This window comes from Erythrolamprus reginae, chromosome Z, assembly GCF_031021105.1.
Source record: "Erythrolamprus reginae isolate rEryReg1 chromosome Z, rEryReg1.hap1, whole genome shotgun sequence".
Classification (NCBI taxonomy): Eukaryota; Metazoa; Chordata; class Lepidosauria; order Squamata; family Dipsadidae; genus Erythrolamprus; species Erythrolamprus reginae.
The window spans coordinates 20,824,471-20,842,834 of NC_091963.1; the positions used below are offsets into that span (position 1 = coordinate 20,824,471).

General features: G+C 38.1%; 1 protein-coding gene across 1 annotated transcript in view; it reads left to right on the plus strand.

Annotated features, from left to right (window-relative positions):
* The window catches only part of NRP1 (neuropilin 1), a 183,983-nt gene that overhangs the window by 149,995 nt on the left and 15,624 nt on the right, over nt 1–18,364 (plus strand). The window contains 3 exon segments of the mRNA XM_070766851.1: nt 126–230; nt 4,749–4,808; nt 17,703–17,864. Coding sequence (XP_070622952.1) covers nt 126–230; nt 4,749–4,808; nt 17,703–17,864 — 327 coding nt within the window.

The following is an 18,364-nucleotide window of genomic DNA, read 5'->3' on the forward strand; positions in this document are numbered from 1 at the left end:
ATCTAATACAAGTACTGGGACTGTGATGCTCACTGTTCCCGGGTACTATGTATGCATTCGAACACATTAAAAAGCTATGCATTTAGTTCTATCTTAACTGAATCAAGCTGGCTTTTTTTCCCCAGTCCCTACTTCAGTCCCAACCACTGCTGATACCAGCCCTGTGGATGAGTGTGATGATGACCAAGCTAACTGCTACAGTGGAACAGGTGATGACTTCCATTTGACAGGTGCATCCACATTTCATTGCAACTCTGTTTTCATTTAAATCATTTTCACATTGCCATTCTTGTTTTATCTTTGTTACATATGAGAAAAATTATGACTTACCCATGCATAATCTGCAACAACAAGGTATTGAACTTAATATTCATACTTAAATGTACTTGCTCTAATATACAGTATCAGATATATCACTTTAGTATGCTTGCCTTTTAATTCTTTTCATTAATAATTTTATTTAAATCTGCTTGATTAGATGTGTGTCCTGGCTACATTAATTTGAATTTGAATTTATTAGATTTGTATGCAGCCCCTCTCCGAAGACTCGGGGTGGCTCACAACAAGACAGTAATACAATGCAATACAAATCTAACGTTAAAATCTAAACTAAATTAAAATACATGTATAAAAAACCCATTTACTACACAGTCATACACACTCAGTCCGGATGATCAATATAGAGGTCAGAGAAAATGGGGGGAGGTTAATCCCCCCATGCGTGGTAGCAGAGATGGGTCTTTAGCATTTTGCGGAAGGTGAGGAGGACAGGGGCAGTTCGAATCTCTGGGGAGAGTTGATTCCAGAGGGCTGGGGCTGCCACAGAGAAGGCTCTTCCCCTGGGTTCCACCAGACGGCATTGTTTAGTCGACGGGACCTGGAGAAGGCCAACTCCATGGGACCTAATCAGCCACTGGGATTCGTGCAGCAGCAAGTGATCTCATAGGTATGTAGGGCTTGTAGGGCTTTATAGGTCATTACCAACACTTTGAATTGTGACCAGAAACTGATCGGCAGCCAGTTAATAAACTGAAAATACTTCTTGAGGGATATGGACAAGTATATGTTGCCTATAGGTAGTCTACAGATGAGGATTTAAAAATCTGAAAGAGACAGACTTTAGCTTTCCTAGAATACTGTGAGCAAATGTATGCTTCAAATATGCCCAAACTGACTAGTACTATTATCTATCAGAAAAGAGATATGAAACAGGTATAACTACAGTCATGAGAAATAGTTATTTTCATTGCCTGTGACCTATCTGTGAAACTAGGAAGGTTAGTAAAGATTGTAAGGAAGTGATGGCGTGAGTTTAGTTATGAATGAAAGGAATAAAATGTATGATAGAAAATATTATTTGGTGTCATTTTGGGTTGAGATAGATACCAATGAATATTGATAATGGAAGAATCATGATAGATTTTAGAAGAAATTATGCAATGATTTCAAAATGAGAGCCAGGATTTTAAAAAAAAACCATTTGCTAGGCAACTTGAACAAATTAATAAGAACAAGGTAATAAAATACAAAATAAACAACAGGCTATTTGGAGACCAAGAAAAAAAAATTAAAATTGTAAACTATGTTTAGAAAAAAATCTTGGTTTTAAATGCATGGTTTAAATATAAGTCTGTAAATCATTCAATTTTAGAAGGGTGAGCTGCCCAGAATCATTTGGTTGTGGTGAGCAGCTTTAGTGATTGATTGATTGATTGATTGATGGATGGATAGATGGATGGATGCAGTGGTGAAATCCAATTTTTTAAACTACTGGTTCTCTGGGCATGGCTTAGTGGGCATGGTGTGGCTTGGTGGGTGTGGCTTGGTGGGTGTGGCTTGGTGGGCGTGGCTTGGTGGGCATGGCAGGGGGAAAATACTGCAAAATCCCCATTCCTTCCCCACTCCTGGGGAAACGATATTGCAAATCTCTATTCCAACCCCATTCTGGGGCCAGTTTTCCAGAACCTGCTGTATTTCACCCCTGGTATGATGTAGTGAAAGAGACTGTGAATGAGGAGAGAAATGCTTATAACTGCTACAAAAATAGTGGGAGCAATCTTGAACAAAGCATGTAGAGAAGAAAAGATAGTTGCAAAAATATTGATAAAGAGCAAAAACGTATGGAGATATGGAGAAAAAGTGGAAACAATTCACAGCACAGAAAGGGGTGGAGAGGGGAGGCATACAAATCTAATTAATAATAATAATAATAACAACAACAATAATAATAATGCTGGAAGTAAATGAAGAGGCTGAGCTAAGTAGGCCTAATAGCATGATCAGATTTAAAATTAATTATGGAATAAGAAATAGTAATTTGTCAAATAATAGAAATGAAATGAATGATAAAATGTTAATTCCATCCCAAAAAGGGACAAAATACTCATAGACAAAGCAGGATGAGGTTTTTTTTTTAAAAAAAGCTACAGCTATCCATTGAATTCAGTGTTGTTTTGAAGACTCTAGAACAGTGGTTCTCAACCTTTCTAATGCTGTGACTCTTTAATGTTGTGTTGACCCCCAACCATAAGTCCAACGCCAATTCTCCCAACAGAGCTTTAAGCTGGTTGTTAGAAAGGTCAGAGGGACACACACACACACACACCCCACTGTAAATGCCTGATTGGTTGGATTGTAAAAATATGTTTCAAAGTACTAGAATAGAAGCTTTGATTCCTAACACCATGGGAAATTTGTCTTTTTCCATGGTCTTAGGTGACCCCTGTGAAACGTTCATTCAACCCCCAAAGGGGTCCTGACCCCCAGGTTGAGAACCACTGCACTAGAAAAAAACAGGCAATACCACCGTAACGCAATAAATTTTAACATGTAATGCCTGTATGAAAAGTGAAGCTTCATTGTATATTGCGGTGAAGAATATGTTATCTGAAAATTAATGTATCAAAGATCAAGGTTGATGTTTTTGACAGGGAAATCAAGTGAACAATTACAAGTTTTACATAAATAGCTTAAGAAACTACAGAAATATTCTACTATGTAGCAGGTAAAGGTGAAAAAATGAAGGTGAAAAATGAAAAAGGCAAACATGAAAAAAAAAAGTATGCACATGTGGGTAATTTCATGCCATTTTATTTTGCTGAAGTTGATTAAAACAAGAACAATGGATTAGTATTGAATTGTAAAATACATGTTAACCAATTGCTGTACAACTTTAGCCCTAATGAAAATCCTGGGATTTATTGTTTAAAACACAATGTGTAAATAAGAAAAGAGAAAAAGATATTTTTCTCCCCCTCAAACAACCTTTTAATACAGAAATATGCTAATCACTTGTAATTTAACTGTCTTAGCTGGATTGCTAAGTAGGCTAATGCAATCTTGGCTGAAATCCAGTTTATTTATAACCTGGGGTAGTTTTCTTCCAAATTCCATTTAGCAAAGGCATTACAATTGGAGCAGAGAGAAGAAAAAGAAGGGGGGGGGGTCCTACTTTTTCCTTTTCATTAATATTTAGCCTAAACTGGAACTCAGTGGTAGTCTGTTCTTCCTACTTCAGAGATCCATTTAAGTCTGTAAAGAACATCTAAGCATTAGTAAATTAAAAGAAGCTGCAAAAATCAGAGAGTTAAAATGGTGTCTGTTTCTCATATAAGCTACACTTTGGTTAGCTGATGAAGCTGTTTGGAATTATCTTATCTCATGAAACTTAGTATCTGATTTGTTAGTTAATATTTGTCTGTTAATCAAAGTTATGTCCCTACAAATAAGTGACCTTTCTTGCATCCTAATGAGTTATTGTCCAATTATAATTAATAAAGTTATATATAGCTTGGCAGATTAATATTTATTCTTTCTTACACGATAGTGCAGCTCCTAACATCACTAAATGCTTAGGGTAGGTTTTATCTTCTCTTATAATATGTGATTCATTGGGGGCATAGATCACCCAAATAAAATTCATTCTTATTAAGCATCGCATAGCAATGATGCTTGGTTTCCTTCTCCATCACACCCAAAATTTTATGGAAACAATTAAAGTTTATTAAGTAGTTTGAACTACTTTTTTTAAAGACTTCAAAGTTAAGCAAACTCTCAACATTCTCAATTCCATAACACATGAATATTCTGATTTTTTCCCCCTGAAAACATTCCATAAGACAATATATTATATGAAAGAATTGTATCTGTCACTTTAACATTTTCGCTTCAGCACCAAAACAAAGGAATGGGATTGGGGTGTCAAACTTGATCATATCACGGGCCATATAGTGATGGTTTTTGCCTTTGCAGAGCCATGATGTATCCAGATTGCAGGCTGCCAGTTTGATGGGCCTGAATCATTTAGAGACATCTTTATAGGATCAATCAAAATCAAACTCACAGTGTTTCAAACTTTTCTTATGCCAACTTTTCTTGCTTAGGTCTGTTACATCATTATTAGCAGATTGTGCAGTGGAAGAATAATCATAGAATTTATCTAACAATTTTAAATTCAATTTGCGGGGGACTGGGATGAAAAAAGTTGTGCTATATTCAAGATAGTATGCTTTTCAAATAAAGTTTCTCTTGGAATAGATAGATAGATAGATAGATAGATAGATAGATAGATAGATAGATAGATAGATAGATAGATAGATAGATAGATAGATAGATAACCTTGATAATTCAATCTACAAATAAGATGATAAATGGATGAATTTTGACTTATGTATGTGTGTGTGTGTGTTTCTGTTTGTGTTTGTGTTTGTGTTTGTGTTTGTGTGTGTGTATGCAATTTTGTTTTCCAGGGAGTACCACAGCTACGATCACAGAAAAACCAGTACCAACTGATACTACAGTTCAGCCAGGTAGGCTATAAAAATAATTGTCTCTGGATAAAATACACTTCATTTCTGAATTGTGGGTTGTGTCAACAACAATTTAGATGCATTGCAGGATCTTCCAACTTGCCTTCCTTCAAAGTGTTTGAAAGATAATGGAACATCTGAATTCTATGCTGGGTTCACAAAACGCTTTCCTTCTTTTATCCAAATGTGTATGCAGTAAAGAATCAGTATTGACATATGCCAAGTTGTGACAACATTATGAAAATATCCAGCAGCTGAATTGCACACAATACTTTCTGGGAGAAAGATGATATCTTGTCTATGATACATTATGTGTTTGCAAACCAAAAGGAGAAAGGCCATCGAGAACAGGAGTAAAGTTCAGGCTATTTATATCTTCCACTCTTCTGGAAAAAACTGTGCCAGGTTTTTTTTCCCCAGTCATACAGTTGGCAGTTTTACAATATTCTTTCCTAGGTAGACTTCTTTGAAAGATTTTATGTAAATTGCTTAAACTTGAGCAGAGACAAAAAAAAGTTATTACTGGCAGCTGGTCCTTTCTCCTCAATCAATACAATAGCTAATAGTGGTTGGAAAAGCTCTTAATTTGCAGTTTCATTGGGCTATTTTATTATCCTGCATGGAGAGAGTGGGAGTGACAGAAATATCCCCCTCCACTCAAATCCTCTAACTCTGATCAGCAGTTTTAAATGCTTTGTGTTAATAATTGTAAAAAGGGGAAAAGGTCACTCCTCCCATTACTCCCATTTCCTTTATTAAATGACAATCAGGCAGAGCCTCAAAAGTAATTTCACAGGCTATGTATCTTTCTCTGTTTCTGCCACACTTAGGCTTTGCTATAAGCAAAAATAAAATAAAATAAATGAACGTATCAATAATGAAAAAGCTTCCATAAAAGACAACAGTGTGACAAAAAAGCAATCAGAGTAAAATAATTAATTCCAAGATTTTGTCTCTTAACCTCCGAATTTCCTTGTCATAAAATGCTTTCCATGCTTTAAATTAATTTTTCTTCCTCCAAGTTTATTCAGTCAGCATATACTATTGTGAGCAGCATCCTGTTTTTTCTATCTTCAGAGTGGTTTTTTAATAAAAAATAAAAAATAAAGCTTTGTTGAAACTTTACTTTGAGGGCTATTTTTTTCTTGATAATAATCTTAGATTCAATATTTCTTGATTTGTGTCTTGAAGGCTTGTCCATGGAGATTCTCAGTCATCCAGGTCATGGTTGTTTCAAAGGTTATTTTTCAAAAGGCAACTGGATTTTATTTTTTCCTGAAGATGTTTTGCTTCTTACTGAAGTACTGAAGAAGCTCCTTGGATGAGAAGCAAAATGTCTTCAGAGAAAAACAAAGTCCAGAAGTGTTTTAAAAAAGAACCTTTGGGACATGTTCAAGGCTTATATGCTTATAATAAGATATTGCTATTGGTTCTTATTTTTATTGGCTTCTCATTTGCATATACAGTAGTCCCTCACCTAGCGCTGGTGTTATGTTCCAGACCTGGCCGCGATAGGTGAGATCCGCAATGGGGAATTTATCGACTGATAGTACTTATTTAAGTATTTATATTGTAATTGTTTGGTATGTTTTCATTGTTTTAAGTGTTTATAAACCCTTCCCACACAGTATTTATTTTAGATACAGTATTTAAATACAGTATTTACAATTTTAGATATATTTGTTTTTTTTTAAAAACCTGCCGATTGAGTTCGGCGGGCTGTTTAAATCTGCCAATCAGCTTCCTCAGAAACCTGCGATGAAGTGAAGCCGCAGTAGGTGAAGCGCGGTATAGCAAGGGACTTCTGTATGTGTTTTATCACATTTCTTAAGCAAAAAAAGATTTGTGTTTCTTTAGAAATGATCCCACTTTTGTGCAATCTCTGAACAGTTTTAGGAAAATAGAAGTAGGGCTGTAAAGCTAATTAACTACATCTGATCCTGTAAAACAAAAAAACCAAGCAGATCATTGTAGCTGACAAAACGTAATTTGCTGCAACCATTGTCAGCCATTCAGTAATGTCTGACTCTTGGTCATTCTGTGGATCAGCATTCTCCATGCCCTCCTGTCTTACAGTACCTCCTTCAGATATGCCGTGTTATCCTGGTGCCATCCTTTATATCAGAGGTCTCCAACCTTGGCAACTTTAATTCTTTTGGACTTCAACTCCCAGAGTTCCTCAGTCAATAAAGATGGCTGAGGAATTCTGGGAGTTGAAGTCCACAAATATTAAAGTTGCCAAGGTTGGAGACTCCTGCTTTATAGTGTCCAGCTAAAGTTTACCAGGGCAGACCCTTCTACTTTTTCCAATCACATAATTGATTTTTTTAGGTGAATAAGTTCACATGACATAGCCAAAATACAACAGTCTTTATCTGGCTTTAAGTTATATTTTTGGTAAAATTTAGTCTAGGACTTCTTTATTTATGGCTTTTGTAGTGCATAACAGTCATCTCTAGCATTACAATTTGAAGGCATCCACCTTTCTCCTTGTCTGCTTTTTTCAGAGTTCAGGTTTTGCAATCATAAGTAGCAATTGGAAAAAAAAGTATTGTGTTAACTAATCAGCATTTGGTTAGGAGGCTGATATCTTTACTCTTCCAGATGTTATTTAGCCTGGACATTGCAGTTATTCCAAGACTATACGTCTTCAAATCTCAGGACTGCAGGCACCACATTGGTTGATTTTACAGCCCAGAAAGATTAATTTTGATGGTCTCATTGTCAGGTTTTACTATGACCTGTCTGTTGTCTTCAAACATCATCATTAGCTTCTTCTTTTTTCTTTCTTTCTTTCTTTCTTTCTTTCTTTCTTTCTTTCTTTCTTTCTTTCGTTGTTGCTGACATTAAGGTACAATCCAAATTTTTCAATTCCATCGTTGACTTTCAGGATTAGCCACTCCATATCTTCTTTCCTTTACTCAAGCACTACATTCCTCCAATTTTTCCTGCCTTACTACAATGAAAAGCATAAATACTAAAAGATTTTAAAAGTAAAGTGGGAAAATATCTAAATCACTCCTCTACCCCATCTTAAAAAACCCCAAACGCATGACCTCACTGATACTATAATGTTAACTTTTTCATTATAGCTCATAGTAATAAAATGCAGCTCACAGGTATAAAGTTGCCCACTTCTATTACAGTCTGTGTCCTTCTTTGTAATTACCGTATTTTTCGCTCTATAAGACGTACCTGCTGATAAGACGCACCTAGATTTTAGAGGAGGAAAATAGAAAAAAAATATTTTGAGCCAAAAAGTAGGCTAAAATATTTATTACAATAACACTGCCCTAGGGGAATTGGGAAAATATACAAACAAGCAACAACAAATAAATAGCTCTAAATATTTTAGAATCCAAAGAAAGGAGAAGGCTGCATTCTCCTTGAAGAGCGTTAGCTTTACAGGCTAATCTCCCAAATACGTCGTGGGAGGGGGAAGAGGAGGCATAATAGGTGGGGGGCTGGGCTGCTGGTGACCGAAGCCTGGATACTCTCTCGTTCAGGCTCTGCTTGGCTGCGGTGGCCAAGCTTGGGAAGCGGGAAAGCCAAGAGCGCCCAGCCATGAGGAGTGCGGGAAGGGAAAGTTAATAAGGTTACCCAAAACAACTGAAGGGAGAACGGCAGCAGCTGTTGTCGCTTCCCCTTGGCTGCCGCATCTCTCCGCCGACCGGCTATGAGCGACTGGCTGGGTTTTGGGTCTTCGAGACCTCCCCGCCTCCGCCGCATTCGGAGCCCGAGAGGGGGAAAGAGAAGAATGGAGAGAGAGCCGTGCGCCGGAGGCGGACGCCACTGCCGCCTCAACAGCAGCCACGGGAGGGGAGTCGCTGGAGCTGCCCCCGTACTTTTCACCAAGGCCAATGCCGCCAGCCCACATGCCCGCCTCTCCCCGCAGCGGCGGCGGTGGCGGTAGTGCTGCCCATTTTTTTGAGGGGAAAAGACGTCAGCTGAGGGGTGCCCGGTGCTTCCCGGCGAGGAGGAGGAGGAGCTGGGCTCCGGAGGGGCGCACGGGGAAGGGCTTGAGCTGCCGCCTTCTCCTTTCCTGCTGCGTCGATGGCTTCCCTCGCAAAAGGCAGCGCCCGGTGCCCCGCGGCTCTCTCGCCTCAGCGAGGGATAAGCAGCACGCGAGGCTGCGGCGAGAAACAACAGCAGCAGGAAAGGAGAAGGCGGCGGCTCAAGCCCTTCCCCGTGCGCCCCTCCGGAGCCCAGCTCCTCCTCCTCCTCGCCGGGAAGCACCGGGCACCCCTCAGCCGACGTCTTTTCCCCTCAAAAAAATGAGGCTTTCCGCCTTACGCCCTGCCTGATCCCACACTTTCCACCCGCAAAGATCAGCCTAGAGGCTTCGCCCTTCCCGCCCACTCCCCCGGGAAAGAAAAAGCAGCCTGGCTCCCTTTTCCCTGGCCCTTACCTTCACAGCTCAGGCAGCGCTGGACTACCCGCAGGGAAGTTCTACTGTATATCGCCGCCCCCCCCCTCTGCTCCAGCGCCTCCCCCCCTCCCTGCCTGCATCTTCGCTCCATAAGACGCGGCTGATTTTTCATCCTACTTTGGGAGGAAAAAAACTGCGTCTTATGGAGCGAAAAATACGGTATAGGCTATTATAAAAATATCAAGTTAATATCTCAATCAAAGCTCCATCTGTACTTTTATGTGTATTACATTTTTTAAAAGCATAAAGACAGGATAGCACCATCAAGCTATGAGCCGGGGTGGCGCAGCAGGTAGAGTGCTGTACTGCAGGCCACAGAAGCTGACTATAGATCTGTAGGTCAGCAGTTCAAATCTCATCACTGGCTCAAGGTTGACTCAGCCTTCCATCCTTCCGAGGTGGGTAAAATGAGGACCCGGATTGTGGGGAAATATGCTGGTTCTGTTAAAAAGTGCTATTGCTAACATGATGTAAGTCTAAGGAGAAGGGCGGCATAAAAATCAAATAAATAAATAGATAAACAAACAAACAAACAAACAAACAAAGGTGGAATATCAGCAAATAGCCTGAGACAGTAAAGATGAGGCGAGGAAAGTTAAGGCTCACAATGAACAAAGGCTTGTGGTAAAAGTATAAAGTAACAAAAAAGGCTTCTTCCAACACATTAAAAACAAGAAAAATGTCAAGGAAATAATTGCTGGGAGAAAGTGGCAAGAAGGTGACAAGCAACAAGGGGAAAGCAGAGCTACTCAACTTGTTTTTTGCATCTGTCTTTACACTAAAGGAAATTAAATTTTCTGACCAGAATTTTGAAGACTCCTTGTTTGTAGATATCACATCAACATTCAGAAGCATTGATACCTTTTCAACTCTTCAAAGTCTGAATTTAGTATTTAATGTATTTAGTATTTAAAGTATCACAGGAATGTCATGACTTCCACAATTCTGATATTTTTAGGCTTAGACATATCATGGCATTCAAATATCTTTTTTAAGAACTTATGGCTACCTCTATCAAGTACTAGTCAATGGCATAATCCTTAATAGGTTTGTTCCTTTTACCACTGAGTTGACCTAAAAGAGACTATTTACCACTTCAATATCTTTATTATTAGTTCTAAGATTGGATGCTTTACTTGTTGTCCCTTGTTGACTTTTTTATATTTAATTTTAGCTCTATTTTAATACAATGAGTTCCTTGACTTTTATTATTTCTGACCCTCTGCATTTTTGACTGTCAGAATGGTGTCACCAGCATAGTGCAAGTTAGGAATATTTCTTTCTCGGACTTTAAAATCACACTCATCTTCTTCCGGTCAATCTTTCCTTGATATTCAGTTTATTCAGCATGGAGGTTGAATAAATAATGGGAGAGTATATAGCCTTGCTTTACTTTTTGGAAACCTGAAGCCATTTTGTATTGCCATGTGCTATCTGTACCATGACTTCCTGACAGGTTGCAGATGAGCATTTTGAGATGTTCTGGGATTCTAAGCGCATTCCAAAGCTTGGGAAAATAGATGCAATTGAACATCTTTCTATAATCAATGAAGCACATAAAACACATTTTTTCATTATTTGGCTTTCTCAACTCTCCAACAATAATATCGTGTGAAACTGTCATCTGAATTGGATGATCCTAAGTATTATTTTACAAGGAAAATTAAAGGTGTTGTACAATAGTTTGCACATTTTGTTAAACCTCATTTTGAAGGGTATCCTGTAGGGTTGAATTTCGGAGAAGGGAATTAAATTCATTCAACAGCTTGCATTTATAAACTTGGAACATTACATTTCAAACCAGTATTTTTCTGTTTTGGCAATTTTTCTGGACTTCCCCATGTTGGCTAGGAATCCTGGGAGTTGAAGTACACACATCCTCAAGTTGCCAAGGTTGAAAATCACTGCTTTTGCCTATTGGAGTCCAGCTGGATTGAAATGCTGTATGAAATTAGTTGATTAAGTAATTAGAGAAAAGTAAACTTGACATATGCCATTCTGATGCTTTGACTTCCCTGTCTTACTATCCTAGAATTCCTAGTCAGTTTAACAGAATAAGGCTACCAAATCTGAACTGCAAAAATTTGTTGTTCTTTTGGGTTGCAAAAAAAAATATTTTTCCTACATCTCTTTGCTGCCATCTAGATTTATCTTGATTTTCCCAAAATCTTGACACTCTCAAAACTCTTTAACATTAACATTACATTAGACCAATCAATGGTCTCCATACTCTTAAAAGCATTTCAAAAGTGGAGCTTGCAACAGTACTGAGGCCTCTATCCTTTTCCATAACTTTTCAGCAATTAAAATGCCTGTTAAAAATAAAATAAGTTACAGAGGTGAATTGTGACTATGAATTGTATCTATTCATAGTCAGACTTACTCTAGTGCTTGGTAGCTTGATGGTTCCATTGTTTCTCCATTACATCAAAACTGGCTATATGGATAGCTGCATCATATTCCTTTACTGGCAGCAAAGCTGTCAAAACATATCAAAACTGGGTGGGCTGAGAAAGACGAACGACATTGCAAAGGGCTTGGCTGGCTGACTGCTCATGTGGAGTATTAATTGTTCCAGCTGTGAACAAGATGTGGCCAAGAAATGCAGCTGTTGGCTACTCTCGTAGGCCAGATTTGTTTTAATTACACAATAGCATGTACGTCTGTGCTTTCAAAGAGTCTTATATGGATTTGGATGGTGAGATTTTGTCCTCAACTTTAATTCAAACAGCTTGTTAGCCATCTATCCTGCTGCTGCATTTTGCTGCTTATCTGGAAAGCTGCAAATATACAAACTGGGTGGTTTGTGGGGGGTTTGTTGTGGGCTTTTATTTTTGTTCTTGTAATCAGGAAGCAAGATTGGGGCTGTATGAGAGTATCCTCGTTGTATTGGCTCAGGCATCAGAAATGATGAATGAGAGAATATATGTCTGGGATTGCTTGGGAATGCTTTATACAGAATGAAATAATTTGGAAGATTGCAACATGGCAAGTTTCTGCTAACCCAAACTGGCACTTACTGACAGTTTATCTTTGTGATATTCTAAGAGAAAGTGGAAGGCAGACTATGTCAGCCTCTCAAAGTCAACAGACAATCCTGTATAATGCTGTGTACAGCTAACATTGGCATGTGTATCGTAATATACATTCCACAGCAGAACTTGGAGTAAAATGTTTTCACATTTGTTTTAAAATGCTTCGTTGGATGCATCAGACATCAATTGCTTTAAAGTGTTTCTGCTGTAATCTTTACTGAAGTTAACAATTGCTTCAATATACTGCTAGTTATGAGCTGTGGCGGCGCTGTGGTTAGAATACAGTACTGCAGGCTAGTTCTGCTGACTGCCAGCTGACTGTAATTTAGCAGTTTGACTCTCATTAGGCTCAAGGTTGACTCAGACTTCCAGACTTCTGAGGTCAGTAAAATGAGGACCCAGATTGAGTCTCGGAGGTGGAATAAACACAGAGATTCAAGAGCTGGGTATTTGGGTCACTTTATTTAATGTATTATTTGAGACCTGCGGAATTTCCATGGGTGGAATTTCCTGTCAATAATCTTCCTAGGCAACTAAGGGCGAAGCTCCTTGCTGAGCAAGGAGAGGCTACCTTTAGCTTCGCCTTGCTCTCCACCATGCCCCCAGTGTGTCCCCCCCCAGCTCCTTGTCTGGGGACTGACATAGGTGAGCCCCAAGGGCACCTCATCTCCATCAGGCTGGATGTGCCCAGAGGCTCTGGCGAGGGGCAGCCCATCACCTTCCAAAAGATACCCTTAAGGAGAACATGCAATTGCTGCTAACACCCATTTCTGCCCCTTTCTGCCATCCCAGTGACCAGAAGGATATAAGCCAATTGACCACTTCACATGAAGTTAATCACTACAATAAACCCCCTAACCTGTCCTGTCCCTACCTTCCAGTGTGGAATAAGGAAAATAATAGCCGCAGCATAACTGTGTTGTGACTGCAAAAAATTCCTACATGGCCCCCAAAGGCAACCAGTATATGGAACTGAAAAAAATGACTTATGACCAATCCCCAGAGCTATCACAGCCCAAGGTTGTGATATCAACATTCAGGTCCTCGGCAATCCACATGTATTTATGATAGTTGCAGCATTTTGGATCAGTGATCACTGTTTGTAATCTTCCCAACTGGCTTTTGACAACCAGTCAATGGGGGAATCCACATGATTCATTTAGCAGTTGCAGTGATTCACCGGACAAGCATGGCAAAAAAGAGTCATAAGTCTTCGGAGAGGGGAGGCATACAAGTCTAATAAATTATTTTTAAATTATTATTATTATTATTATTATTATTATTATTATTATTATTATTATTATTATTAAAATTGAGCACCTTTTTTACTTAACAACTGATTTGCTCCGCTATAGAATTCTGTTTACAATTGTGGTGATATGTCAAAGGCTACTTGAATATAAGCAAATGATATTCTTTTACTTAGAGGGAGAATTATGCCCAAATGTAAACAATAGATATAGGCTTTCTGAATTCATACAGAAGCTATATATTGCTGCAGGCTTGAAGCATATTTAGCAACTCATTATTACATCTTTCTAGTAAATAGTTAGTTCTTCTCTTTCTTTCTTTCTTTCTTTCTTTCTTTCTTTCTTTCTTTCTTTTCATTCTATTTCTCTCCTCTAGTTTTAAAAAGTTTAAAATACTCTTAAAATATTCTTATGTAATTGATATAACTATGCCAACCATGCTATCAGAATGCTGAGTTTTCACTGAAGACTTGAAGCCAAAATATAATCCAATATAACAGCAACATAATATGTCAAACATGAGCTCCTAAGTTCTCCCATGATACATGTAGGAGTTGCTTATCCAAGGTAATGGGTGGACACTTTCTTGTACTTCATCATTTGGCATATTTTGAAACCATGGATTAAAGCAATCTTTCCATTATGTTGAATAACTTTATATTTAAATTCAAATTCCAAGTTCCCCTGAAAAATAATAAACAGTTTCATATAAGACTATTTGGCAGACTTTGGGAGAAGCTGAAAGCAAAACATGATCTCACCCTGACCAAAAGAAGTTGCATAACAACATACTTTTCATGCTGTACAAGGAACTTTATAGTCTGCTTGGTTGGCTGTCAGCCATATTGTCTTTTCTTCTTATCCAAAACTATTCATATAACTGCTGCCATCTTGTGGGCCAGTATATATACAACTCTTTGTATATATTGATTAGCATTGGCAATTTATTTATTCTTCACAAAAGCAGAATAGATAAGTAGTCAATTGATTTGACATTCTCCAATGGAAAGGATTGTATTCATTTGGAACTACTTCATGATTCTTTTCAATTTTATTGTGAAAAATGCAAAGAAATCTACTTAGAGAGCAATAAAGGGCTCTCCAACTAGACCTACTGATAAGGAGCATGCATAAGTGCACTAGCATGCCTACCGCCCCTGTCCTAATGTTTCCCTCTTATTAGTACCAATATCATGTATATAAACAATGTTATATCTTTGTATACTACCAATACATATTTGACAAATAAATAAATAAGTAATTTGTGCAAAGTGCAGAAAAAGATATATCTCACTGGACATAATTCAGTGTGTAAAACTAATGTCTACATTTGGATGTGTATCTGGATCCAGGTCCAGATTCCATACATGAATCCCGTTACCTGATTCTGCAGTTCATCAACCTGTTTCATACATGAATGAACATGCAATTGGGAGATGCAGAATGTCTAATGAAACCAAAACATAACAAATCATTCTTTTAATATAGGGAACAGCCATTCTGGAATGCTGTGAAATCCTTGAAGTAGAAGCTCAGGAAGCAGATGGGGGAAACAGATTATTTAAATGTAGAACAGGAATTCATATATTGTGGAGAGCTTTCTTTGGTTGCCAGACAGGTTCTGAACTCCATCAGGAAATTCTCTTAATATAGTTTCCACATGTGGAATATCCCTTTATATGGAAAGCAGACATGTAGGGGGAACTTTGATATATATTTGAAAGTCTCCATTTGTGCAGTAAGATGCAGGGATGAATTGGAGGATTGCAATAGAGTTTTAAACCTTACTTAAAATAAAACACTACATTCAAGATGTATCAAGTGCATGGAGTTGCTGCTTGTCTAATCTAGAATAATCTGCAGACAGACACAGAAGCTCTTTGGGAATTTATCAAAACAAATTCTTTCTTATGCTTTGCTACCAGATACTTTTAAATGGAGATAGCCAAGCATGCAGATTCCCACAGTTGGCAGAATATGGTACTTTGTACCTTTATCGCACTGTTTGCATAAGAATACAGAATACATAATAAGATTGTCATTGATAGCTCGATTCTGAAAGAGAAACAAAGAACAAGATATTGTTTGTACACTTACAGTATATAGATGTTGGTGCACAACCATTTGTGTACACAAGTGGATGTAATACATATCCAGTTTCATAAGATCCATGACCTACACCTATCCAGCTGAAGGAATGATCAAAACTTACTTAAAAGCCATTGCATATTTATAATAAAATTACAAGTGAGAAAAAAATATTTACTAGCAAATCAGGTTTACATAGGAAAAATGCACTTGGGTGATAGTTGGCTGTTCCTTATGGTTAAGTTAGTATCATATCAGTCCTTTTTTAAAATAACTTTTATTAGAAGATAAAAATAGAGGAAAATATCAGTATTGGGCTGCCCCCCGGATGCCTGAGATCACCGGTCCAGTAGTGGAAATGGCAATGCAGACACATCTGAATGTCCCTGCCATATGCACATGTGCCCCTGCATAAGAATTTGCTTCCGTGCATGCACTGAAGCAAAGAAATTGGTGAAAATCACAGAAATCTCACACGAGGATGCTAGAACATGCGAGATTTCAGTGATTTTGGGGCTTTCTTTGCTTCTGCAGATGCGCAGAAGCAAAGCAAATTCTCGTGTGGTGCCACAGGCACCTGCTACCACACCCACACGTGCCTGCATCAGCCTCTGGGACCGATCTGGGAGGGAAGGGTAAGTGCAGCCCTTCAGTGGAAAAAAGTATACTTAGAAAACTAAGAGAATGAAAAAGTTAAAAAAGAAAAAATGTGACATGACTTTTTTTTAGTGTAATAAAATATAAATACAAACTTTTGCTTCACGGATCATGTCAAAACTTAAAATCCAGGTTTTACTTTTTTTCCATTTCAAGCAAAAATAAATTTTAAAGTAGAAACAAAACTAGATCAATTCTTTCTTTAATTAAAACAGTCAGTTTCCCCATCTACTAACTCCATCACTTTTACCATGTTCTCTTCCATTGTAAGAATTAGTGTTCTTTACATCTTTACACAAATATTGGTACCATATACCAGTTTATGAGCAAAGAGGAAAATATGTCAGATTTATTCATTTATTTATTTATTTATTAGATTTTTATGCCGCCCTTCTCCTTAGACCCAGGGCGGCTTACAACATGTTAGCAATAGCACTTTTTAATAGAGCCAGCATATTGCCCCCACAATCTGGGTCCTTATTTTACCCACCTCGGAAGGATGGAAGTCTGATTAAAGATTAAAATGCATTGCCCCATTTATTATTTCTATTCAGGCCTAATGAAAGCAAAGGTTCTATATTTTATGTGGCTGCATTCAAGGCAGGATCTATTTCCTACAATGGTTAGATATAAGTGCATAAAAGTCTTACCTGCCCTAGTTCATCCAAACTATAGTTTACTACCATATCAATGGAAGAAATACTTGCAGTCTTTTACACTGCTTTGCCTCTTGAGCGATGCAACACTGACCATTTCTCTAGCTAATATGGCTCTAGTAGTATCCCCTGGCACTGATGTCCTCATATCCTCAGTATAAGAGGCAATTGAGGAACCATGCAGAATTACGGTAGGTAAGTTTAGACTTCATACTTAATGATCTCATGGAGCAGGTTCTGTGGACCAGTATTTCTCAACCTTAGAAAATTTAAAATATGTGAACTTTATTTGTTAGATTTATAAGCTGCCCAACTCCAAAATGGACTCTGGGCGACGTAAAGTAAAACTTAATACTGGTTGGGGGATTCAGGAAATCCACCCATTGTATAGATGTTTAACTTGAAAACCATGGCTTTAAATTATCATATATATGACTCCATTTATTTCAACATGGGGCAAACCAAGTCAACAGTGCTTGAAAGCTTCCTTGAGTGAGACCTTAGGTTACTGCTATATCATGGTGGCATTGCTGTTACAAAGCTATCTTTCCAATGTTATACAATTATTCAGACCAATGCCATGTGAATATGCTAAAAAATGGTAGAAAACCCATTGATTCCTTTCTCCCTCTAGCATCGTGCTGCTTAATGCCAATCACTGCATGTAAGTCAATGCAGTAGCTACCAAACAACTATTGATAGTTTGTTAGAATTATCTTTAGTTATGTTTTTGAAAAGTACAGTAATAATTTCACAGATTACCTCTTGTTTTCTTGCAGCCATCCATTATTCTATTACTGAAGAACTTCCAGCTTATGGTTTCAACTGTGGATTTGGCTACAGTTCTCAAAAGACAATCTGTCGCTGGGAACATGATGCCCAGCTGGATTTGAGATGGGCAGTACTGACCAGCAAAACAGGGCCCATTCAGGATCACACAGGTAAAGTAGGATTAGCAACTCATCCAGTGACAAGGGAAAAATAAATATTGCGTTTAAAATAAAAGAGATCTGCCAGGACTAACATTTACAGATGAATTGCAACCAGTTGCTTAGTGATCATCTGAACTTACAACAGATCCAAAAAAAGGACTTAAAATCCAGGTACAACGTTCATTGATCGCCCATCAGGCACATGATTCCACTTCAAGCATGCAGCAGCCCAATCATTTGCAACATCCCACAGTCATATAACCACCCTTCATGATGGTTTTGCTGAAAACCAGACCTTTCAATTTTAGAAGAATCAAACCGTAGCAAAAAATGGGTTCACTTAAACAGCTGATGCATTTGCTTTATGACTGCTGTGTTCACTTAACAACTGCTGCAAAAAGATTGTAAAATCGGGTGAGTCATGTGACTGACTAGTTTGAGAAGTGTTATTTATTTTATTTATTTATTTATTATTTAGATTTGTATGCCGCCCCTCTCCGCAGACTCGG